Source organism: Mixophyes fleayi, chromosome 2 (genome assembly GCF_038048845.1).
Source record: "Mixophyes fleayi isolate aMixFle1 chromosome 2, aMixFle1.hap1, whole genome shotgun sequence".
Taxonomy (NCBI): Eukaryota; Metazoa; Chordata; class Amphibia; order Anura; family Limnodynastidae; genus Mixophyes; species Mixophyes fleayi.
Window position 1 is genome coordinate 363722185 of NC_134403.1, and position 20246 is coordinate 363742430.

The following is a 20246-nucleotide window of genomic DNA, read 5'->3' on the forward strand; positions in this document are numbered from 1 at the left end:
GAATACTTTTGAAATATCTACTATATAAATGCCTAGTGGCGTGTGTGAAAAAAAACAAACCAAGCTGCAGCGCCACCTGCTGGGCAGAGTTATACACTGACCTATATATTTCTTGAAGGAGAAGTGACAGTTGGGAGTGGTTGGTGGTTGCCGGGGGTGACAGTGGGGAGTTTTTAACACCTTAAGTAGCTTGATTTGACTAGAATGCATGAGTATCGTGCACGGGTTAACTTGTATGTTATATATGTTATAGTTCATTTATATTGCATTTATTGACTATTGTAACTCTCTTGTTTTATAGCATGTGTTTCATCAAATTAATAAAAAAAAAAGATTTAAATGATATCAAAACTCATCAGAAAAAAACAACTCATTTTTTTGGGAATATATATATAAAAAAAAACATATTTTGTTTTTAAAAATTCATTGTTATTTTTATATCATGATAAAAAATAATTGTTATTTCATAATGGGACTTTCAGAAAACTTTAGTTTACTTGAAGCCTTAAGCCCTTTCTACATATGCTGCTTTATCTTACCGGCTGGCCTCTGTATATTTCACCAAATACTTTATACACTCTACTAAAACTTGTACAGTTCCGTTGTTCTTAGACACAGCACAGAACTGCTCTGTGAATGCAACTTTATAAAGAGCAGAGCTGAAGTGTGTTGTATCTTTGGGAAACACTCTTACTGGATCATAGATTAGCTTTGGTGAAAGCAGAGACAGAAACCAGAAAGATAATGCAATATAATTAGTAAAAGCTGAAGGTAGACATGTATAGATCAGTAATTTAAAGGTGAAAAGCCATTTACACTGTACGATGACGATGGGATCCATGCCATCGTGGCCTTAGCTTTCTTTGCACAATGACATAATCTCGTCATTGGTGTTGGTGGTGGGGCCACCTTGGCGAATTGCGTCGTCAAGGTCTGCCGAGAGAGAGATGATTGCGCAGATCGCCTCTTCAAGGTAGTGGGGGTGGTGTTTACAAGACAGAGAAGCCTTGGGTGGGTGTCCAACTCTCCCAGATGTCCGGGAGGACTCACCGAGATTCAGGAGTCTCCCGGACTTTCCAGGAGAGTAGGCAACTATGGTTTAGGCATTGTTTGTTTTTACTTAGACGGTGCAACGTGCTGTGAGCCATTGTTTAATCATATGTCTAGCTATAGTAATCATAGTGTAAGACTTTGCAGCAGCCAACAATGGTCTTGATCATGGAAGCCAGTGGGAGGAAATGACAGCAAAGTCAGGTGTATGTATATGGGGAGGGGATTTTCTTTTTGCTACAGGCTTAGAAGAGCTAGTACTGACCAATAGAAGACCCGTCACAGAGATGAAACGATGTACGCATTATCATTTTTGCTTGTTTATTGCATATATGTTTATTTTATTTGCAGCACAAAACAGCTGCAGTGCTGATCTAAACGGTTGCTCGGAAAATGCCGCCTGTACATCAATTTATGGGACGTATACTTGTCAATGCTTTGCTGGATTTAACGACACTAGCCCAGATGTTCCAGGAAGACTTTGTCAAGGTAAGCGGAATGTCTATAATATAAATGCTTAGTGGCATGTGTTAGTCTGTCTGTCTGTGTGTGTGTGTGGAAAAAATAAAACCAAGCTGCAGCGCCACCTGCTGGGCAGAGTTATACACTGACCTACTAAATTCTTAGTGTGTGTGTGAAAAAAAAAATTCAGAAAGGGCTGAAATTTGGTATACTAAGATGTTTTTAATTTGTTAATTTAATTTGTTAATTGTTAAAAGTGTTTATAAAGATTTAAAAAAAATATATATATATTTCTTGAAAGAGAAGTGACAGTTGGGAGTGGTTGGTGGTTGCCGGGGGTGACAGTTGGGAGTGGTTGGTGGTTGCCGGGGGTGACAGTGGGGAGTGGTTGGTGGTTGCCGGGGGTGACAGAGTGAGAGGAGTGGGATACTCAGGACCACTGAGAGAGATCCCTGTGTCTGGATAGACATCTGGATAGATGTGGCGATGAAAATGAAGGATGAGGTGATGGAGAAGAATGATGAGGTGGTGACATGTGGACAAAACCACGTTAAAAAAGGGCGCTTACGTCGGGAAGTAACGCTCTTCCCCTGAGGAGGCCTGGCCTAGCCCCAAATGCATGACAAGAACCTTTTTAACACCTTAAGTAGCTTGATTTGACTAGAATGCATGAGTATCATGCACGGGTTAACTTGTATCTATATATATATGGGGCAATGCAAGCCGAGCTGTCTGATACAGGTCACGTATCTCCAAGGTGGCATCTAATATATATAATACTTTGCAGTAGGTAGTGCGCTATTCCTCATAACATCTTATTCATCAGAACTCACCGTTTATACAGATATAATTTACAGGAGTAACATATAATAACGTACATTATGTATTGTATAGTGATAGTAATGGGATATGTAAACTTGCCCAGAGAATATCCCACCTCAACACAATATAACATTGTAATGTGGACATGCAGTAATGGTATACATTTGGAATGAGTGAGCATAAAGTGCATGAAATAGAACATATATAAGGTTGACGGAGAAGGACATGACACAGAGGATAGAGAGAGCCACACTCGTAAGAGCTTACTGTAATATATTGGCTCATCTGCACATTACAATACAATTCTTTTCTTTAAAACACCAAGACTGAGCAAGTGGTGCATCATTGTGTCATTGAAAACAGAGTAGTGAAGTGCGCCACCTCCGAGAGTGTGCAAATATCTCACACATGCACACTACTTAATGTGCGACCCTATAAAAGAAATATGACGAACTCCCAGAAATTGACAACTTGTCCCATCACAAAGACATTTCAGTACCCAACATACTTTGGAGTCTATTCAGAAATCACCAGGCATCACTGCCTGGTAAATCCTATAGTTTGTGGAATGTCTTCTCACTAGAACAGTCCACCAAGGTTATGCCAACTGTAGTTCCCTATTGACCAGGTTACGAGATCTGTTGAGTCACAAATATTACTTAAGGGGTCTGCAAAGGGACTTTAGTGGTGTTTTGCTAGTTTGGGATGAAGAAGATATTTAAATCCATAGAAAACTTAGCTCGCCATTGAGGTGACATACACAAAGTGAGGAACAGGCCAGGCCTGGCCAATCTGTGGCTCACCAGGTGTTGTGAAAGTCTACTGACTGTGCACATATAGATGAGTGTGTCACCAACAATAATACATGTACACAAAATGAAACTGTATAAACTATTAGCAGTTGTCAGTGTCAGAGCAAGCCAGGAGTGGAAAATCAAAACTATAAATATAGAGGGATAGGTACTGAAGATAAAAGTAAGTTATGACAAGTGCTGACCAAATGCGAAATCTCAACGCTTCTTAGGTTCATGTCTATTCTGACGCAAATCTCAGCTGTTATAGTGTCTCCAACAAAGACTGCTATGATGTCCTATGTTTAAGACACATTGCAAATACGAGTTTAATAGAAACACCTTACCCAACGCGTTTCTTCACAGTCTCTGTGCTTTCTCCCTAAGAATGAGAACTATTGCTTCCAATGAACTAAAGTGGGCTGCTATATGCTTATCTATTCAATGTCTCGTTGTATTAGCTGTACAATATTGTCACGGTATGTGAATATTTAGCTAGGTAGCGGAATATGCCTTTTCATATTGGATCCTTGATATAGATGCTTGATATTTTCAGGTTAGATGCTTGATATTTTGTGGATTGTGCAGTTAGTTACATAGATCGATACACTTGGATGATTGGAAAGGACACCGATCACTAGTGGGTCATCCAAAACAATGTAAAGGGATTTTGTGATGAGAATTAGACTGTGGAATTTACTGCTGAAGTCGTTAGTAACGGTTTGTTATCTGTATGGATTTAAAAATGGATTGGGCGCCTTTCTTACAAGGAATGGTGTCCATCGGTATTCTGACCATCATCGAAAGCTGATCCGGGTCCGTATAAGTGGGTAGATCAGAAGTTTGATGATATTACACTCCATCGCCATCTTTTATTAGTATAAGAAAAGGTTACAGAAATGTTATAGATGCCTCTGTCAGTCTTTACGCATTAGTTCATCGTTATGTTTTATTTATATGTAACTACGGTTCATTGTGTTATCTGCAGATATCAACGAATGTGTCTCCGGCAACAATAATTGCTCACAATTAGCATCCTGTGCAAATACTGTTGGGAGTTATGAATGTCAGTGCTATACAGGAATAAATGATCAAAACGCTACCAATCCTGGACGGGATTGTCTAGGTGAGTGCTTTCCCTATGTCTCTTTATCTCTAGTTCCTGAGGAGGGGCTGGCTTGCCCCCCCCCCCCCCCCCCCCAGTCGGTCCCATAGTGTCCTACCTTGGGCTGGACCACCTGCGCTTGTTTTCCTTTAAAATTGACTGCTGAGTCTTGCCCCCCTGGCTAAAATATGCCAGCTCTCACCTGCTTCTGAGTATCTATATGCTTTGTGAGTCAGCCTTAATCTTTCCATCTGAATTTACAGGAACAGGAAGGACAGTGCTAACTTGTGTGTCAATCCCATATTTACTAAGCCCTTATTCTTGCCTTTCTACATTATTACCTTTGCATCAAGCAGTCTCAAGCCGTAGTTTCACAATCAACCTAGTTTATCTTAAAACAATCCTCTGCAATTACACTAAGCCCTTTCATCTCTTCAACCATCTTCAGCATTAAATATTTTCAAGTTAACTCACACTTTGCATTTCACAGGAACTAGTATGTAATATAATCAGTTGCTGACATGTAGTCTGTTAGAAAAGCTGCATAGTGCGTTATGTCACGTTTCCGTCTCAGTGGTTTTAGTTATATTTGTGCCATGATTTAGACACCGACTAAAAGTTTTCTACATGGAGCAGCAGGATAAACAAGTACAATAAACTTATCTAGCTATACACGCAAAATAAATGCAATCATTAATTTGCAGGGTGCTTCAAAGCATAGCTTGATGAGAGTTTTTTTTCTTTGAAGATAATCATCATCATCATCATTTATTTATATAGCGCCACTAGTTCCGCAGCGCTGTACAGAGAACTTATTCACATCAGTCCCTGCTCCATTTGAGCTTACAGTCTAAATTCCCCAACATACACACACACACACACACACACACACAGACACACACACATACTAGGGTCAATTTGTTAGCAGCCAATTAACCTACCAGTATGTTTTTGGATAATTTAATTTATTCTCCAACAAAATAATGTCCCTTAAGCGGACCATACATAATTTCAACACACAACAGTCATTTAAAAGGCATTGTGGTATTTCTGAGCTTTAAGACAAAATCTCATGATTGTTGGTAATTACAGGTGTGCTAGGATCTTTAAGCTATCTGGGAATTTCTAAGTAGTTCAGCAATTGCTAATCATTTACAATAATGAACTAGTGACTTAACTGAATCCCTGTGAACACCAACATTAGGTCTCAGGGTTAAAACCTGGGATTTATATGTTTATATTTCAAAGTTATCATTACCTGGGGTCAACCACTGATCATATTATGTGAAATTATGAGCATGCCTGTGAATGTATTTACAGTCAGATGCCAACACCGTAACCCAGAGGCATTGTAATCTGTATAGAAAAAATAAATAGGGCTGCAACTGGTACTGACCAATCAGATGTTTTCTTTCATTATTAGAGGGTGTAAAAATAAGCATTTAGAGCATAAAAATTGCACTGTGTAAAAAAAGCTGTTAAAATAAATGTTTTCTTTAATTTTCTAAACACGGAAACAATAAGAATCTGATTGGCTGCACGATTTTATAAAATACAAGAAAAAGGTGTATTCTTTTGTCTGGTGCACGATGATGTTTCAAAAATGATTGTTTGCCCGGTTGTCACCAAATCACTTGACAGTGTCCCACCGAGAACTGGAACTGGTCGTAAATCATTGTTTCTCCCATAACACTTCACAAAGGGTTTAATCCCGTGAAACAAAGTACATATTTATTCTTCTATGAGTAGACTGTTAGCACTGAGTCCTTATTTCCACAATTCCGCAGCCTATTCATAAATCCTAATTGTAAAACATTCGAAAGAGTCCTTACTGCAACTACTTTAAATGACGTTACAACTGCTGAAGTGCCCATAGGAACTGGCTGCAATCATTTCGAAATTCTTAAACTGAAGGCATATTGGGCCTGATTCATTACCAAACGCAAAACAAACGTAATGTGCATCCACGCATCTGGTACACGCATGTCCGTATTCAACATGGAGCGGATGTAAAGATAAGTCTAGGTCCACTCTGCTCTCATAGACAATACACTGCAGGATACATCCAATATATATGTGGAATATCAAGTCACAAAAAAGAACACACAGAAAAAAATAAAACTATTCAGTTAATGTCACCTGTTAATAATGTAGTCATTAATGACAAAACAGTAAAAAATAAAAAAGTGTTGTTTTTTTTATTTTTTCATGAAATACTTTAATCGGGATGTTATTAAAAGCCTTCCAGTCACATATCTAACCTCCCACCTGTCAGCTATCTCTCCCTCTCATCCCTTCTCCCCTTTCCCCCCTTCCTCGACTCCGTCTCCATTTCACCCGTCTCTCCGTCTCATCCTTGTGTCTGTCTGTCTTCCCCTCACTTTAGATTGTTCGCTCCTTTGAGCAGGGCTCTCCTACCTCCTGTTTCCATCCCTTTTAACTGCGCTCTCCAGCTACTCAGCTCACCTCCTCTCGGTCCCTCTGCCCTCTGTCTCCTCTCGCTTCTCTCCGCTCCTCTCAGTGGCTCTCAACCTGTCATCCGCGCCCACCCTCCTGGGCTCTAGTTACCAGCCTGTACTGAGTATCACTCACCCTCTCTCTCTAGCTGTGCCTGAGCCCCCAGAGTTATAGTGCTTACTGTTACTTGTACTGTGCTGTTTCACCTTGTACTGTGCCATTGTTTGTCCTTGTACGGCGCTACGGATACTTGGTGGCGCTCTATAAATAAAAATTAATAATAATAATAATAATAATAATAATACTGTCTACTATACATAAATTACATTCTTACAGTTGCTCCCGATTCCAGACACATGTTCTAGCATGAATACTCAGCCATTATCACTAGTAATCAGCACTTAGACTAGACCTGTAGCTGGTGCAAGTGATGCAACAGAAAGACACAAATCTTTGAGATGCCCAAAGCTAGAATCAGACGCTACTGCATGCGCTCAAGCTTGGCACGCCCTTACTGTACAGACAGTGACTACGGGCATACGCCCAGTGCCCTCCCTGTACCACCCATGAAATCGTAGACTGTAGTAAGAGCCCTTTGCACTCTAAGCTAAATTAAACATTGTTGCTTTCTGTGGAGTATAGACCAATTCTTGGCATGCACAGAATAATTGTGCACATTATTCGCAATGTATCACCTGCTGGGTGGTAACTGGTATTGCAGGTCTTCAGTTGAGCCGTACAATACATTTTCAGGGACGTTGATTGTCACCTCTGCTCCCTTCCACCCTGAGTACATTAGTGCAGATAGCAAGACTCATTCTACAAATGTTTGGTAGTCAACAGCAAGTGCATCTCCCCAAATTCATCCCAAGCTCGTTGTCAAGGTCATACTGGCTCCACTGAGTTTGAATGGGAAAAGTTAAAACCCTCTCAAACTTCTAGGTCTTCAGGTATCATTCTCAAATACCCCTGTAATATTGCACCACTAATCAAGGATAGACAACCAAGAATAAAAACAGCTTTGTGCATATATTGCCAGCAGCATTCAGCGTAATAAGCATTAGTAAAATCTATGGGATACCCGATTTACAGCCTGTGAAAACCGATAGCCCAAGAAGCTACATCGCCCCTCAACGCCTCTCGAAGCCAGGTCACATTTCTTTGACAAATGTTGTCTCTTGATGTAGCTTAAAACTTTATTCTGTACTTATTGGGGAGCAAACTGGCAGCGATCCAAATAGTTGACACTTTAATAAAACAATCAATATAATGAAGTCTCTAAATAAATTAAATGCAAAGCTCATAATTTGATTTCTCTCTGAATGGCAGGAATATTGGAATCTTGTTTAAAATTCATATACTGGTTAAAAATACAAGTGATCATCAGAAATTTGAATAAAACACAAATAAATAAATAAAATCCACTTATATTTGGTCTCACCTACATTAGTGTCTTTGTTATTTTTATTGCAGACCACAAAAGGGAACCATTTGATACCCTTGCATTTCTACCATCTATAAATAATAACGTAGACAGTGTAGTAAATCTGATCACAGATGTGTCATATGTCAATGATCTCCTATTTATTTTACAGATCCTGTTACCTGTTATAGCGCAGCCACATTCTGCAACAAAAATTTCACCTGTATCAATTCCAAAGCCAACATATGTTCAAGTAAGTCTGACAATCAGCGTTTCTCTGTCAATATTCATTTACTCCCCAAACCCAGGCTAGGTTTTCATGTTTTGATAAATTTAGATAATGATTGATGAGTACAACTGGAGATTCATGGCTTGGGGTCCTTGAGAAGCAGTGTTGAAGGACATGTCCACTTTCGGATATGTACTTTCCAAAATCCACTGCCCATCCCCTGTAGCCGGAGACGTTCTGTTGGGTCTACCTCCAGCTTGTCGACCCGCTGTTTCATTTCTCCAACACACTTATATTTGAAAATTCCCTCGTAACTGTGAGTGTTGGGACTTTTAATTGTGTTTGATAAAGGGGAGGGGGGGGTCAGGCCTGATCGATGAAACTGCTCGACAAGCATTGGGTCCTCCATTGTGGAAGACCAAGTGCAAGATAATAGTCAGGGGAGGGTTTAGAACTATACAAGTAGGCCCGTACGCCAATAAGCTTTTTTACTTACTGTACAAGTGCTATGAAACGGACAACAGGCTAAAATAATCATGTGTGAACAGAGCATCTACACCAAAGGATTTATGATGTGAAAGTACCCTTAGACTTCACACTTAGCAAAAAACACCAGAGAAAACAGGGGCTGATAAATTGTGAAATACTGGCACGCACTTGACTTACAACACATGAAAAGGGTCGACAATTAACATACACTTCACCCAAAGAAATGTCCTAAAATCCTGGATATAAATCCGCCCACTGCTGAGGTGTAGCAGCTTACAGAGTAATCCTCCTAAAATGTGTTCCTTAGTAATAAAGTACTTTACAGCATGGAAGCTAACCCTGATATTTGTTACCAGCTCTGTTTTAGATAAATAAATTTTAAAAGCTCTAAACTTTTTTACAACCTGTTATGTAAGAACTCAAAGGTATTTGTATAGAGTATTTTTAGTTATTATTTTGGCATGGTTTGCCACAGGCGAGACCTGTCTGTGACGTCTTCCTGTACGGTAGAAGACGAGAAACTTATATGAACTCGAGTGACAACTTCTATTTCTGTCCTCAGATACACAAGCGTTTCCATGTAGTGTCCTGATGAAAGACAAATCATTCACGACCGACCTGTACAATCCTTCCAGCGCATCTTACATAAATCTGTCTTCATTCTTCACAGTCAATGTAAGTAAATGATCAGCAGACAAACAACAACTCTGAATTCAATCGTTCATCTCCTAGTGGACAAGATAATTTGTCACCCTGCGTTTTAGGCAATAAAGTTATATTGTAACATCAACTGGGCAGTAATATTGCACCTAACAAGTTGTATGTGCAGTTATTTTTTTGGGCTGAAACAGCCTAATGCAGCTCATCAATTCAATAGCAACCTCTTGAATGTTCGATCCTTAAGTGCAACAGTCATGCCACTGGTTCATAGTGAAATCATAGGCTGCATTCTCAGTGATGCCACTGGTTCATAGTGAAATAATAGGCTGCATTCTCAGTGATGTCACTGGTTCCTAGTGAATGGATAGGCTGCATTCTCAGTGATGTCACTGGTTCCTAGTGAATGGATAGGCTGCATTCTCAGTGATGTCACTGGTTCATAGTGAATGGATAGGCTGCATTCTCAGTGATGTCACTGGTTCCTAGTGAATGGATAGGCTGCATTCTCAGTGATGTCACTGGTTCATAGTGAATGGATAGGCTGCACTCTCAGTGATGTCACTGGTTCCTAGTGAATGGATAGGCTGCATTCTCAGTGATGTCACTGGTTCCTAGTGAATGGATAGGCTGCATTCTCAGTGACGTCACTGGTTCATAGTGAAATAATAGGCTGCATTCTCAGTGATGTCACTGGTTCCTAGTGACTGGATAGGCTGCATTCTCAGTGATGTCACTGGTTCCTAGTGAATGGATAGGCTGCATTCTCAGTGATGTCACTGGCTCCTAGTGACTGGATAGGCTGCATTCTCAGTGATGTCACTGGTTCCTAGTGAATGGATAGGCTGCATTCTCAGTGATGTCACTGGTTCCTAGTGAATGGATAGGCTGCATTCTCAGTGATGTCACTGGTTCATAGTGAAATGATAGTATGCATTCTCAGTGATGTCACTGGTTCCTAGTGAATGGATAGGCTGCATTCTCAGTGATGTCACTGGCTCCTAGTGAATGGATAGGCTGCATTCTCAGTGATGTCACTGGTTCCTAGTGAACGGATAGGCTGCATTCTCAGTGATGTCACTGGTTCCTTGTGAATTGATAGGCTGCATCCTCAGTGATGTCACTGGCTCCTAGTGAATAGATAGGCTGCATTCTCATTGATGTCACTGGTTCCTAGTGAATGGATAGGCTGCATTCTCAGTGATGTCACTGGTTCCTAGTGAACGGATAGGCTGCATTCTCAGTGATGTCACTGGTTCCTGGTGAATTGATAGGCTGCATCCTCAGTGATGTCACTGGCTCCTGGTGAATTGATAGGCTGCATTCTCAGTGATGTCACTGGCTCCTGGTGAATTGATGGCTTCACTCTCAGTGATGTCACTGGTTCCTTGTGAATTGATAGGCTGCATTCTCAGTGATGTCACTGGCTCCTGGTGAATTGATAGGCTGCATTCTTCGGAATGCTGGATCAGCTCACAAAACAGCTGCTTCCTCTGTATGTAGTTGACTGGTAATCTTCAGTTAACGCACTCCATTCGGATAACTTGGAAACTACTGCAGTTGTTTTGTTATTGCCATTCATTTAAGTTCATTTAATTGCCAGAGATTCTGGTTGTGTCCTGCTTTGGTGTTTATGTAAGTAAATTAATACTACATCAAATAACAGCTGATAGCTTTTGGGGTTATGCTATACAAGGGTTTGTCGAGAACTTGAGAGCCACAGAATTATGAACAGCGCTTTTTACACGTTCATTCCATCGCTCTGCAGCAGAGCGCTGTAGATGAACTTCCCTTGAGCTCTATTGTGAGGTATGGACGGACTCAGTCCGACTGGGCCAAGATCTGCGGCATGAGCAGTCTCTCTGGGCTCCAGGTAACGAGAAATGTTAGAGGGAATAATTAAATAGGAAGTGGTTGTCCAAAAGTGGACAACCAAGATGAATGCAGACAAAACACTTATGTTCTAGCCTGATGTTTATTAAAGACATGTCATGTTTTTTCCTTTGCAGCTCACTAATCATATGAAAACCAAGCTGAGCGTCAGCAGCTTCCAGATTATTCTGGTGGGGTTCAGGCCGGGCAGTGTGAACGCTCACTTCATGGCTGTGACAAACTCATCTACTCCCATTAGTTCCTCAGCGCTGCAAGAAGCTCTGACGAGTGGTGTACAAGATCTTTCTAAGGACGCCACAGTTATTGTTACGCCAGGTAAGTACCGCACATGCTGCGTCTTCATTCCAGTGCTGTAGAATGCAAAGTGCATCATGAGGGAGCACTGTTGCTATTCGTCAGTTAGTGTTGGTATAAGCTACATTTATACAGCATAATGTATAATAATAATTATTTTTTTTTCATTCATTCATTCATTTATTTGTTTATTCTCCCCAGAGAAGGGGGAAACCCCAAATTAATCAGATTAAATAAAATATAAATAAATACAACCAAATTATACTGCTGATTTTATAATATTGTTAATATATATTCCTAATATTCAGTTACTAGTTACTACTGGGCCTCATTTGCAGATAGGAGCAAAGCATGTTGCAATGCATTTATTTTTACACTGCAATTTAGAGTTTAGTTAGGACACGCCCCCTTCCAACTCTAAATCTGACTACATATTAGAACATTGGACGCTCTCTAGTGGCTATTCTACTTTCTGCCAACATCTAGAACCATTATTAAACGTTATTTATAGACACCTATATAGTACACAAACATATAAATACCAATAACATATCTATAATATAAATGTCTAGTGGCGTGTGTTAGTCTGTCTGTGGAAAAAATAAAACCAAGCTGCAGCGCCACCTGCTGGGCGGAGTTATACACTGACCTACTAAATTCTTAGTGTGTGGAAAAAAAAATCAGAAAGGGCTGAAATTTGGTATACTAAGATGTTTTTAATTTGTTAATTTAATTTGTTAATTGTTAAAAGGGTTTATAAAGATTTAAAAAAAATATATATATTTCTTGAAGGAGAAGTGACAGTTGGGAGTGGTTGGTGGTTGCCGGGGGTGACAGTGGGGAGTGGTTGGTGGTTGAGGCCTGGGCTATGGCCCAAAGGCATGACAAGAACCTTTTTAACACCTTAAGTAGCTTGATTTGACTAGAATGCATGAGTATCATGCACGGGTTAACTTGTAGTTAGATATTAACCTTAAAATCATACATTGTGAAATAGACTTTGAAAGGCTCATGTTGCGTTAAAGGCAATTTGCATAATACACTTTATTTTATATCTGTACATGTGCACAAACCACTAGCTTTGAAACTAGTGCTTTGTGCGTAAAAAAAAAAAGCTTATTAGGCACCATAAAAAGGAAATTGCGTTTACATCAACATAAGCCCCTGAAAGTGGGTCCTTTTCTGTACTGCCATCTGTTGGTCATGAGTGGTACTGCAGCAAGAATTTCTTCAGTAGTATTAAATGCTTAGTTGTCATTCTAGACACCTATACTCTTTTCTATATATGTGTATCTGTCACATATATGTAATAATAATAATAATAATGATCCTTCCATTTTGATGCCTGATGTACTATTTCTATATATCTTTATTTTACAGCGATAATTACAGTCCCTGAAGCTCAAGATTACAGTTGGAGAACAGCGACCATTGTCATCGCAGTCCTACTGGGAGCGTTCTTATTGATAGTCGTAATTCTGTCCGCTTTGTGGATATACACAAAAAATAGAGTCGGCAAATTCTCGCCCGAGAAAAGCAGCGTTGCCTTCTCTGCTTACAAGCACTTATAGGAAAAGAGCCAGCGCTAATCTACCTGTACTATCTCTGCCTCATTGTATGAACTCATTAAAACATTTCTCCTTGCTGAAGACTCCGTGACATTGTGTAGAATCTGTTCACACTGGCTGTAGTGACACGAACAGTTGATGCGACTTTATCTTCTAATTATGTTGAAAACTTCTGTTAAGAAGGCAAAACAAATATTAAAGTGCAGATGCTGTTGATATATAGAATCATAGGCGAATCGAAAGGGGGGTTTCCTAGTGCCTGGAAACCCCCCTCCAAACCTGGAGCACTGTATAATTGAGGTGGCTGGACCCTGCCCTGCTTCACACGGCTCTGCTTGAAAAGGGAGAGCTGCGTGCACCTAACAGTAGTGCACGCAGCATTGCCCATGTATATTATGGGGGTAGGAAGAGTTGGAGAGCAGCCAAGCACTGTCTAAAATTATAGCCACGCCCCCATGTATTCTGGTCACGCCCACTGGCGGCGTGGTGTGAAAACCCACCTCTACAAATCCTGTGTTTGCCCCTGAGAATCATATTCTATTTTTCTATGAAATATATATAACTTTATACGGGAACACTGCGGAAGTACAGAAAATGTTAATAGAGATATGTTTTATAAAATTTTTTGGCACTGAAACAGAAAGCGCTTTAATTTTCTGTGTTTTAATTAGTATTTTTGTACGTACTGCTGGCAGAAGTGATTTTTTTTTTATTTATAAAGTGCAATCTTTGGGGAAGGGGAGGGGTCTGTAATACTGCAGAATGATATATAAATGTAGTATGTTTCTTTTAGACATGTGGTATGATCAGAAGTTCTCTGGTCAGGAGTAAGTACTTGAACCATACACGTTTATTTGTTTAATAAGGGAAGTCCGATGGTGACTCCTAGTCTGAAGACAGATTTGTGACTAATTCATTCATTTATTCAGTGACCTATTACGTATATAGGAACATTTTCCTTGGAGGAAACACAATGTAATCTGCGCCAATCAGCCGTAAACATGAACAAATTTTACTACTATTAGTTTACATTTTATTATTATAAAATATATGATGTATGTCTCTATGTATGTAACTTATACTATTGTACTATGTTTATAATGAGATGAACAGATAAATATAACATGTTTACTTTTATTTATTATGATGCTATTTAAGCTGAATGCAATAAACAAATTATTTTATTAACACGTGGCCTCAGCATTGGTGTAATAATTATCTACCACAATATCTTGTCTTGTCATAGGTAATATTTGTGCAATGAAAAAAAATCCAAAGTCTACTGTACTTTACTTACTACTTATTCAAGAAATGTTTTCAAAAGTCATAAGAAAAAGTGACAAACACAAGAAAGTCTTTTTGTTTTGCTTTTAATGTATTGTTTTCGAGGAAAAGGTTCTATTTATTGTTTTGCTCGGTTTCTTATTAAAACAAACAAATTTTACCTAGATGGTGTCACACAAGCAGATTTCCACCTTGGACAGCTTTTAAAATGATGTAGGAAGCATCAGGAAAACTGGTTAAGTAAAACAAACAGTCATTCACTTTCATGACTTGGAAAATGGACATTGTTAGATCACTCTTTCAATTTGCTCAAATCACCTCCTATACATCTCATTTTCTGCAATGAAGATCAGGATTCCCCAACCAAACTAGACTATTTCTCTAGCGCCTTTCACACGAGCGAATAAACTGCTCCTGGGAAATTGCTCAGACATTGTAGAAATATACAGAAGTTCTCACTTGGACTTGCTTTTATGTCGAAACATTGGGTGAGCCCTGGAGATCTACACATTCTCTGCAGAATGAGGATAATGTCGTGACCACAAAGAATTAAAACGGGATTATTAAATGTAACGTATATCAGATTTGGTGAATAAGGCATGTCTAGCATATAACCAAGGAGATGTCTATATATAAACGTTACAGAAGTCAGGTAACGCTAGAGTTTAGAGGATCTGATCCTGAAGTCCTGACTAGGACACAGGAATCAATATTAGAGCTGTTATCTTTAATACTAAGCCAAGTCATTATGATAACTATAGAGTCATTCAATAAACATGAGATAATAAGTAACAGAAGATCTCCCAGATCAGTTCACAATGTCCAGAAAGGTAAAGGCTAATTACATTCCAAACATGTAGAGACATTGCTAAAATAATCTCCTGCGCTCCGGTTTGCCGATATTGGCTCAATGGTTCCATTCCCAAATGAATAGATTCACAATTTTATTTTACTGGTTCAAGCAAGAACATTATTTAAAATATGTTTTAAAGGTTATAGAAAGTTTCTAAAATAAATTTATTCTAAATATCATCATCACCATTTATTTATATAGCGCCACTGATTCCGCAGCGCTGTAAAGAGAACTCATTCACATCAGTCCCTGCCCCATTGGAGCTTACAGTCTAAATTCCCTAACATACACACACACACAGACACAGACAGACAGACGCAGACTAGGGTCAATTTTGATAGCAGCCAATTAACCTACCAGTATGTTTTTGGAGTGTGGGAGGAAACCGGAGCACCCGGAGGAAACCCACACAAACATGGGGAGAACATACAAACTCCACACAGATAAGGCCATGGTCGGGAATTGAACTCATGACCCCAGAGCTGTGAGGCAGAAGTGCTAACCACTTAGCCACCGTGCTGTAAATATCTTATTTACATTTTTTTATAGAATTTGATTTTTGAATGCAACACTTTAAAACACAATTTTCTTTTCAACTGAACTTCAGCTTAGTTATTTGCTGGCTCTATACCCCTGAAACTTGGAGAATGGAGAACTTTGTTAAGTAATTTCGCTCATCCATAGTAACAATGGTTACGTAAGACTCATGGATGACATGGTCTGATATGAGTTCTTATAGGGAGCCATTTTTATGACCCCTCTAGTGTATATTGTAGCATTAGAGTTTCCATCTACAGTTATAGCCAAAAATATTGGCTCCCTTGTGTGTAATAATTCCCAATTTCCTCAAAACGGCAACAGTAATTGGCCTCCACAATTCATGGTCGATTAATATTGCAGAAGATTTCTCTTTAATTCTGAATATAATACTCACATAATACCCTGCGGAATCTCTTTCCCAGGTGTGCTCTCCATTGTAGTTTGCGGGTTATGAACGACAGTTGCTTGTACCCGCGGCTGACTCATGTAACCCCTGCCCTCGCAGAACACAGTTTGTACAAATGAAACTATAAGTTGTCTTAGTGCGTTTATTGCACAATGGGATAACAGTTGCAGTAGGATAGGTAGAGACCAAAAAGATATAAGGATAAAGCAATAATCATATGTATTACAATTTAGGATTTTTCATAGAGATAACTCAGTAGGTATTATAAAGAACATTAGTCTCCTATATATTCACATTCATACCCCCTACCCCCAAATTCCCCTAAGCCTCTATGAGAACTCCTGTTACTGCTGCTGTAGTTGGTGCTGATGCCCAGAGGTAAATATCTGCAGAACTGTATAAATGATGTGAATGATATCTATTAAAAAAAAAAAAATCACAAAAATATATGTAAATATGATTCTGGGCTATGGCTTTTAATATTGACCATTTCTTCGAAAACCTGAGGTGTTTTGAACCATAGTATGTGTATTTAGAAATAAGGTAAAGTTCTGGCTTCTGACTGTAACTTTATTATATGGACAAAAGCAGTTACTCAATCAAAGTGGCCTCTCTCTTGGTCACATGTTTACTCAAAATGGCCTCTCTCCCTGCCACAGGTTTACTCAAAATGGCCTCTCTCCCTCCCACAGGGTTACTCAAAATGGCCTCTCTCCCCGCCACAGGTTTACTCAAAATGGCCTCTCCCCTTGTCACCATGCAGGTAATGGTGGTTTACTCTCAAACTAAAACTCCTTACAGGAGCTCTTCCCAATCTCTCTCTGCTGTTCTTTACACTCTCTCTCAGGACTCTGTTGTCTCTGTCTATCCACAGACTTAGCTGTCTAAATCTCACTGTCACTCACCGGACTGTGAGTGCTTCTTCCCGGACATTTAGGAACCGTGGCCGTCCTCCATCCTGAGGGTCTGCGCATGCGCAGCCCTTTCTAACCCTTCAGTGTATGTTCCTTTAACTTAATTGGCAGATCAGGCAACACTCCCTATATTAAGCACCTGTGGTCAATACCACGTTGCCTGATCTTGGAGTCTCATTCCCCATGAGCCTCTGAAGGTGTTCCTGTGTTTCCTCGTGTATTCAGCGCTGCTGATTCCTGTGGTTTCCAAACCACTTCTACCTCTGTGGTTTCCAAACCACTTCTACTACTGTGGTTCCCATACCACTTCTACCTTCCTGTGTATCATCGTGACTGTTAGCTGATTCCTATCCGCTGCCTCCGTGCACTACAGTCTTCAAGCCACTTCAACTCTATCATATATCATTGTGACTGTTAGCTGATCCCTATCCGCTGCCTCTGTGCACTACAGTCTTCAATCTACATCCACTCACCTGTGCATCATCGTGACTGTTAGCTGATTCCTATCCGCTGCCTCCGTGCACTACAGTCTTCAACCTGCAACTCGTCTGTGTTTCATCGTGACTGTTTGGCTGATTCCTATCCGCTGCCTCTGTGCACTTCAGTCTTCAGCTCATCTCAACTCTCCCGTGTTTCCTCGAGACCGCTACTACTATTGCTATCCGCTACTCTCCGTGATCATCAGTTCCAGCTCAACTCTGCTCTCCCGTGTGCCATCGTTACTGCACCTGCTGGTTGCTATTGGCTACCTCCGTGTGTCCGCAGAGTCCTGCTGCCGCTTCTCCTCATCTCTACTCGTCCTTCAACTGCTGATCCACTCTCCATGCTTTCCTGTGTTCCCGCTGGTCTCTACCCGCCTGTCAGCATTGGATTCGTGTCTCACTACTTACCTCCCAGCTAGACCATCGCTATTCTTCAGGGTCCTCCAGGAGTCCAGTTCCACACTCTACTGATTCCTGTGTATTCGTTTCCCTGCTGGTCTACCTACCTGTGCGCTGCACCTACTTGACTACCGCTTTACCCATCCAGGCAGGGACTTCGCATCCTGCCGGCCTCCTGCCGTTCAGGTATCTCTGCACTCCTGTCTGACAGCCTGCTTCTGAACCACGGTATGCATACTTCTCATTGACTGTGCTGGTGTATTGCATATCTTGCTGGACTGTGTTGGTTCTTCTCTGGAGTTTGCTATCCGCTGAGTCTACTGCCATCATTGACTGTGTTATCTTGTGCCGGATTACCTCAAGAGACTTTCTATTATTACAGTGCTGTTCAGTCATTTATATATTGTGCATATTATTGTGGATCAAGTTTAAGGTGCCCGTGTATTTCCTGTGTTGCAGTCTCTCCCCGTGCTCCTCCTCACATATATATTCAGTGGTACAACTTGCTAGAGGCAGACCACTGATCCCTGTTCCCTGTGTCACTTGTTCCAGTATCCTTTCACATAGCAGTGGTACAACTTGCTAACGCAGACCACTGACTCCCCGGATACCTCCACTTGGATTCCATTCCTTCACTCAAGACAGCGGTACAACTTGCTATCCGCAGACCGCTGACTCTCATCACCTCCTCGTTTCTGTTGGACATTCCTCCTCACTATAGCAGTGGTACAACTTGCTACCGCAGACCACTGACTACCTTCACGTGTCCTTTGTCCATACAGTTCCTCGTGTATTATTACCTCCATATTACCAGTGCTGCTAGTCATAGACTTTCCTGAGCATTTCATCATCTGCTATTTTCTGTTCCGTGATCACCCTGCTACCAGAGTACCATAATACCACCTATATTGCTCTGGTAAGCCTATCACCTGGTGATCCCTGGGTAAAGACTCCTAGTGCCCGTGACAGTAAGATCAGGCCATGACAGACCCAGATACGGAACCTACAGCCAAGGAGATGCTGCAGCATCTGGTCAGCCGTGTGGAGCAACAGGATGCTCGCCAACAGCTGTTACTTCAATGTTACCAATCGTTAACCTCCCAAGGAACATCTGGACAGACTGTTACAGCTAATATTGAAGCTCCTGTGCTTTCCTCCGTTTCCCCAGTGCCATCCCAGGTGTCTACAGCTTCCACGCTTCACCTGCCTACTCCGTCAAAGTACGATGGAGACCCCAAAACTTGTAGGGGTTTCCTTAACCAATGCTCAGTTCATTTTGAGCTCCAACCTCAAAATTTTTCTACCCATCGTTCCAGAGTGGCCTATCTTATCTCATTGTTTTCTGGACAAGCTCTGGCTTGGGCCTCCCCTCTGTGGGAGAGAAATGATCCAATACTACAAGATAGTGCCAAATTCATTTCTACGTTCCGAAGTGTGTTCGATGAACCAGGTCGTGTGACCTCCGCTGCTTCCAGCATTCTTCGTTTACGACAAGGTCCTCATACAGTAGGCCAGTACGTCATTCAATTTAGGATCTTAGCCTCTGAACTTCAGTGGAACACTGAAGCATTAATTGCCGCCTTCTGGCAGGGGCTCTCCGATAAAATTAAAAATGCACTGACTACCCAAGAGCTTCCTTCGTCACTAGAAGATTTGATCTCCCTTTGCCATCGTGTAGACATGAGATTTCGTGAAAGAGAATCTGAGAAAACAACTTCTGTTAAAGCACCTCTTCGTTCAACCCCTCAATTTCGTCCAGCTTCACCTTCTGTGATGCCCATGAAGATATGACGTTCCAAATTATCTTTAGAAGAGAGGAAACGAAGAGTCAAGAATAGACTCTGTATCTATTGTGCTGATTCCACACATATGCTCAGCTCTTGCCCTAAGAAATCGGGAAATGCCAGGCCCTAACTAGTTCTGGAGAGGTGAAGTTAGGGTCCCTGGAGTCCTCTCCATCTTCTAGGAAATTAAAAGTCTGCGCTTTTGATGTTACGATTTCCTTTGCTACCAAATCCTTTGAGTCACAGGCATTGATTGATTCTGGAGCAGCAGGAAATTTCATTTCTAAATCCCTAGTGAATCAATGGTCTCTACCAGTGATTACTTTAAAAACACCGATTACTGT

General features: G+C 40.7%; 1 protein-coding gene across 2 annotated transcripts in view; it reads left to right on the forward strand.

Moving 5' to 3' along the window:
• LOC142139577 (uncharacterized) overlaps positions 1-14430 on the forward strand; it is a 38865-nt gene extending 24435 nt beyond the window's left edge. For both annotated transcript variants that reach the window (XM_075197299.1, XM_075197298.1), the window contains 6 exons: positions 1402-1539; positions 4114-4251; positions 8283-8363; positions 9391-9503; positions 11495-11693; positions 13053-14430. In XM_075197299.1, the coding sequence (XP_075053400.1) occupies positions 1402-1539; positions 4114-4251; positions 8283-8363; positions 9391-9503; positions 11495-11693; positions 13053-13243 (860 nt within the window). In that variant the 3' untranslated portion in view covers positions 13244-14430. The remainder of the gene's footprint in view (positions 1-1401; positions 1540-4113; positions 4252-8282; positions 8364-9390; positions 9504-11494; positions 11694-13052) is intronic.
• Positions 14431-20246: the final 5816 nt, after the last annotated feature.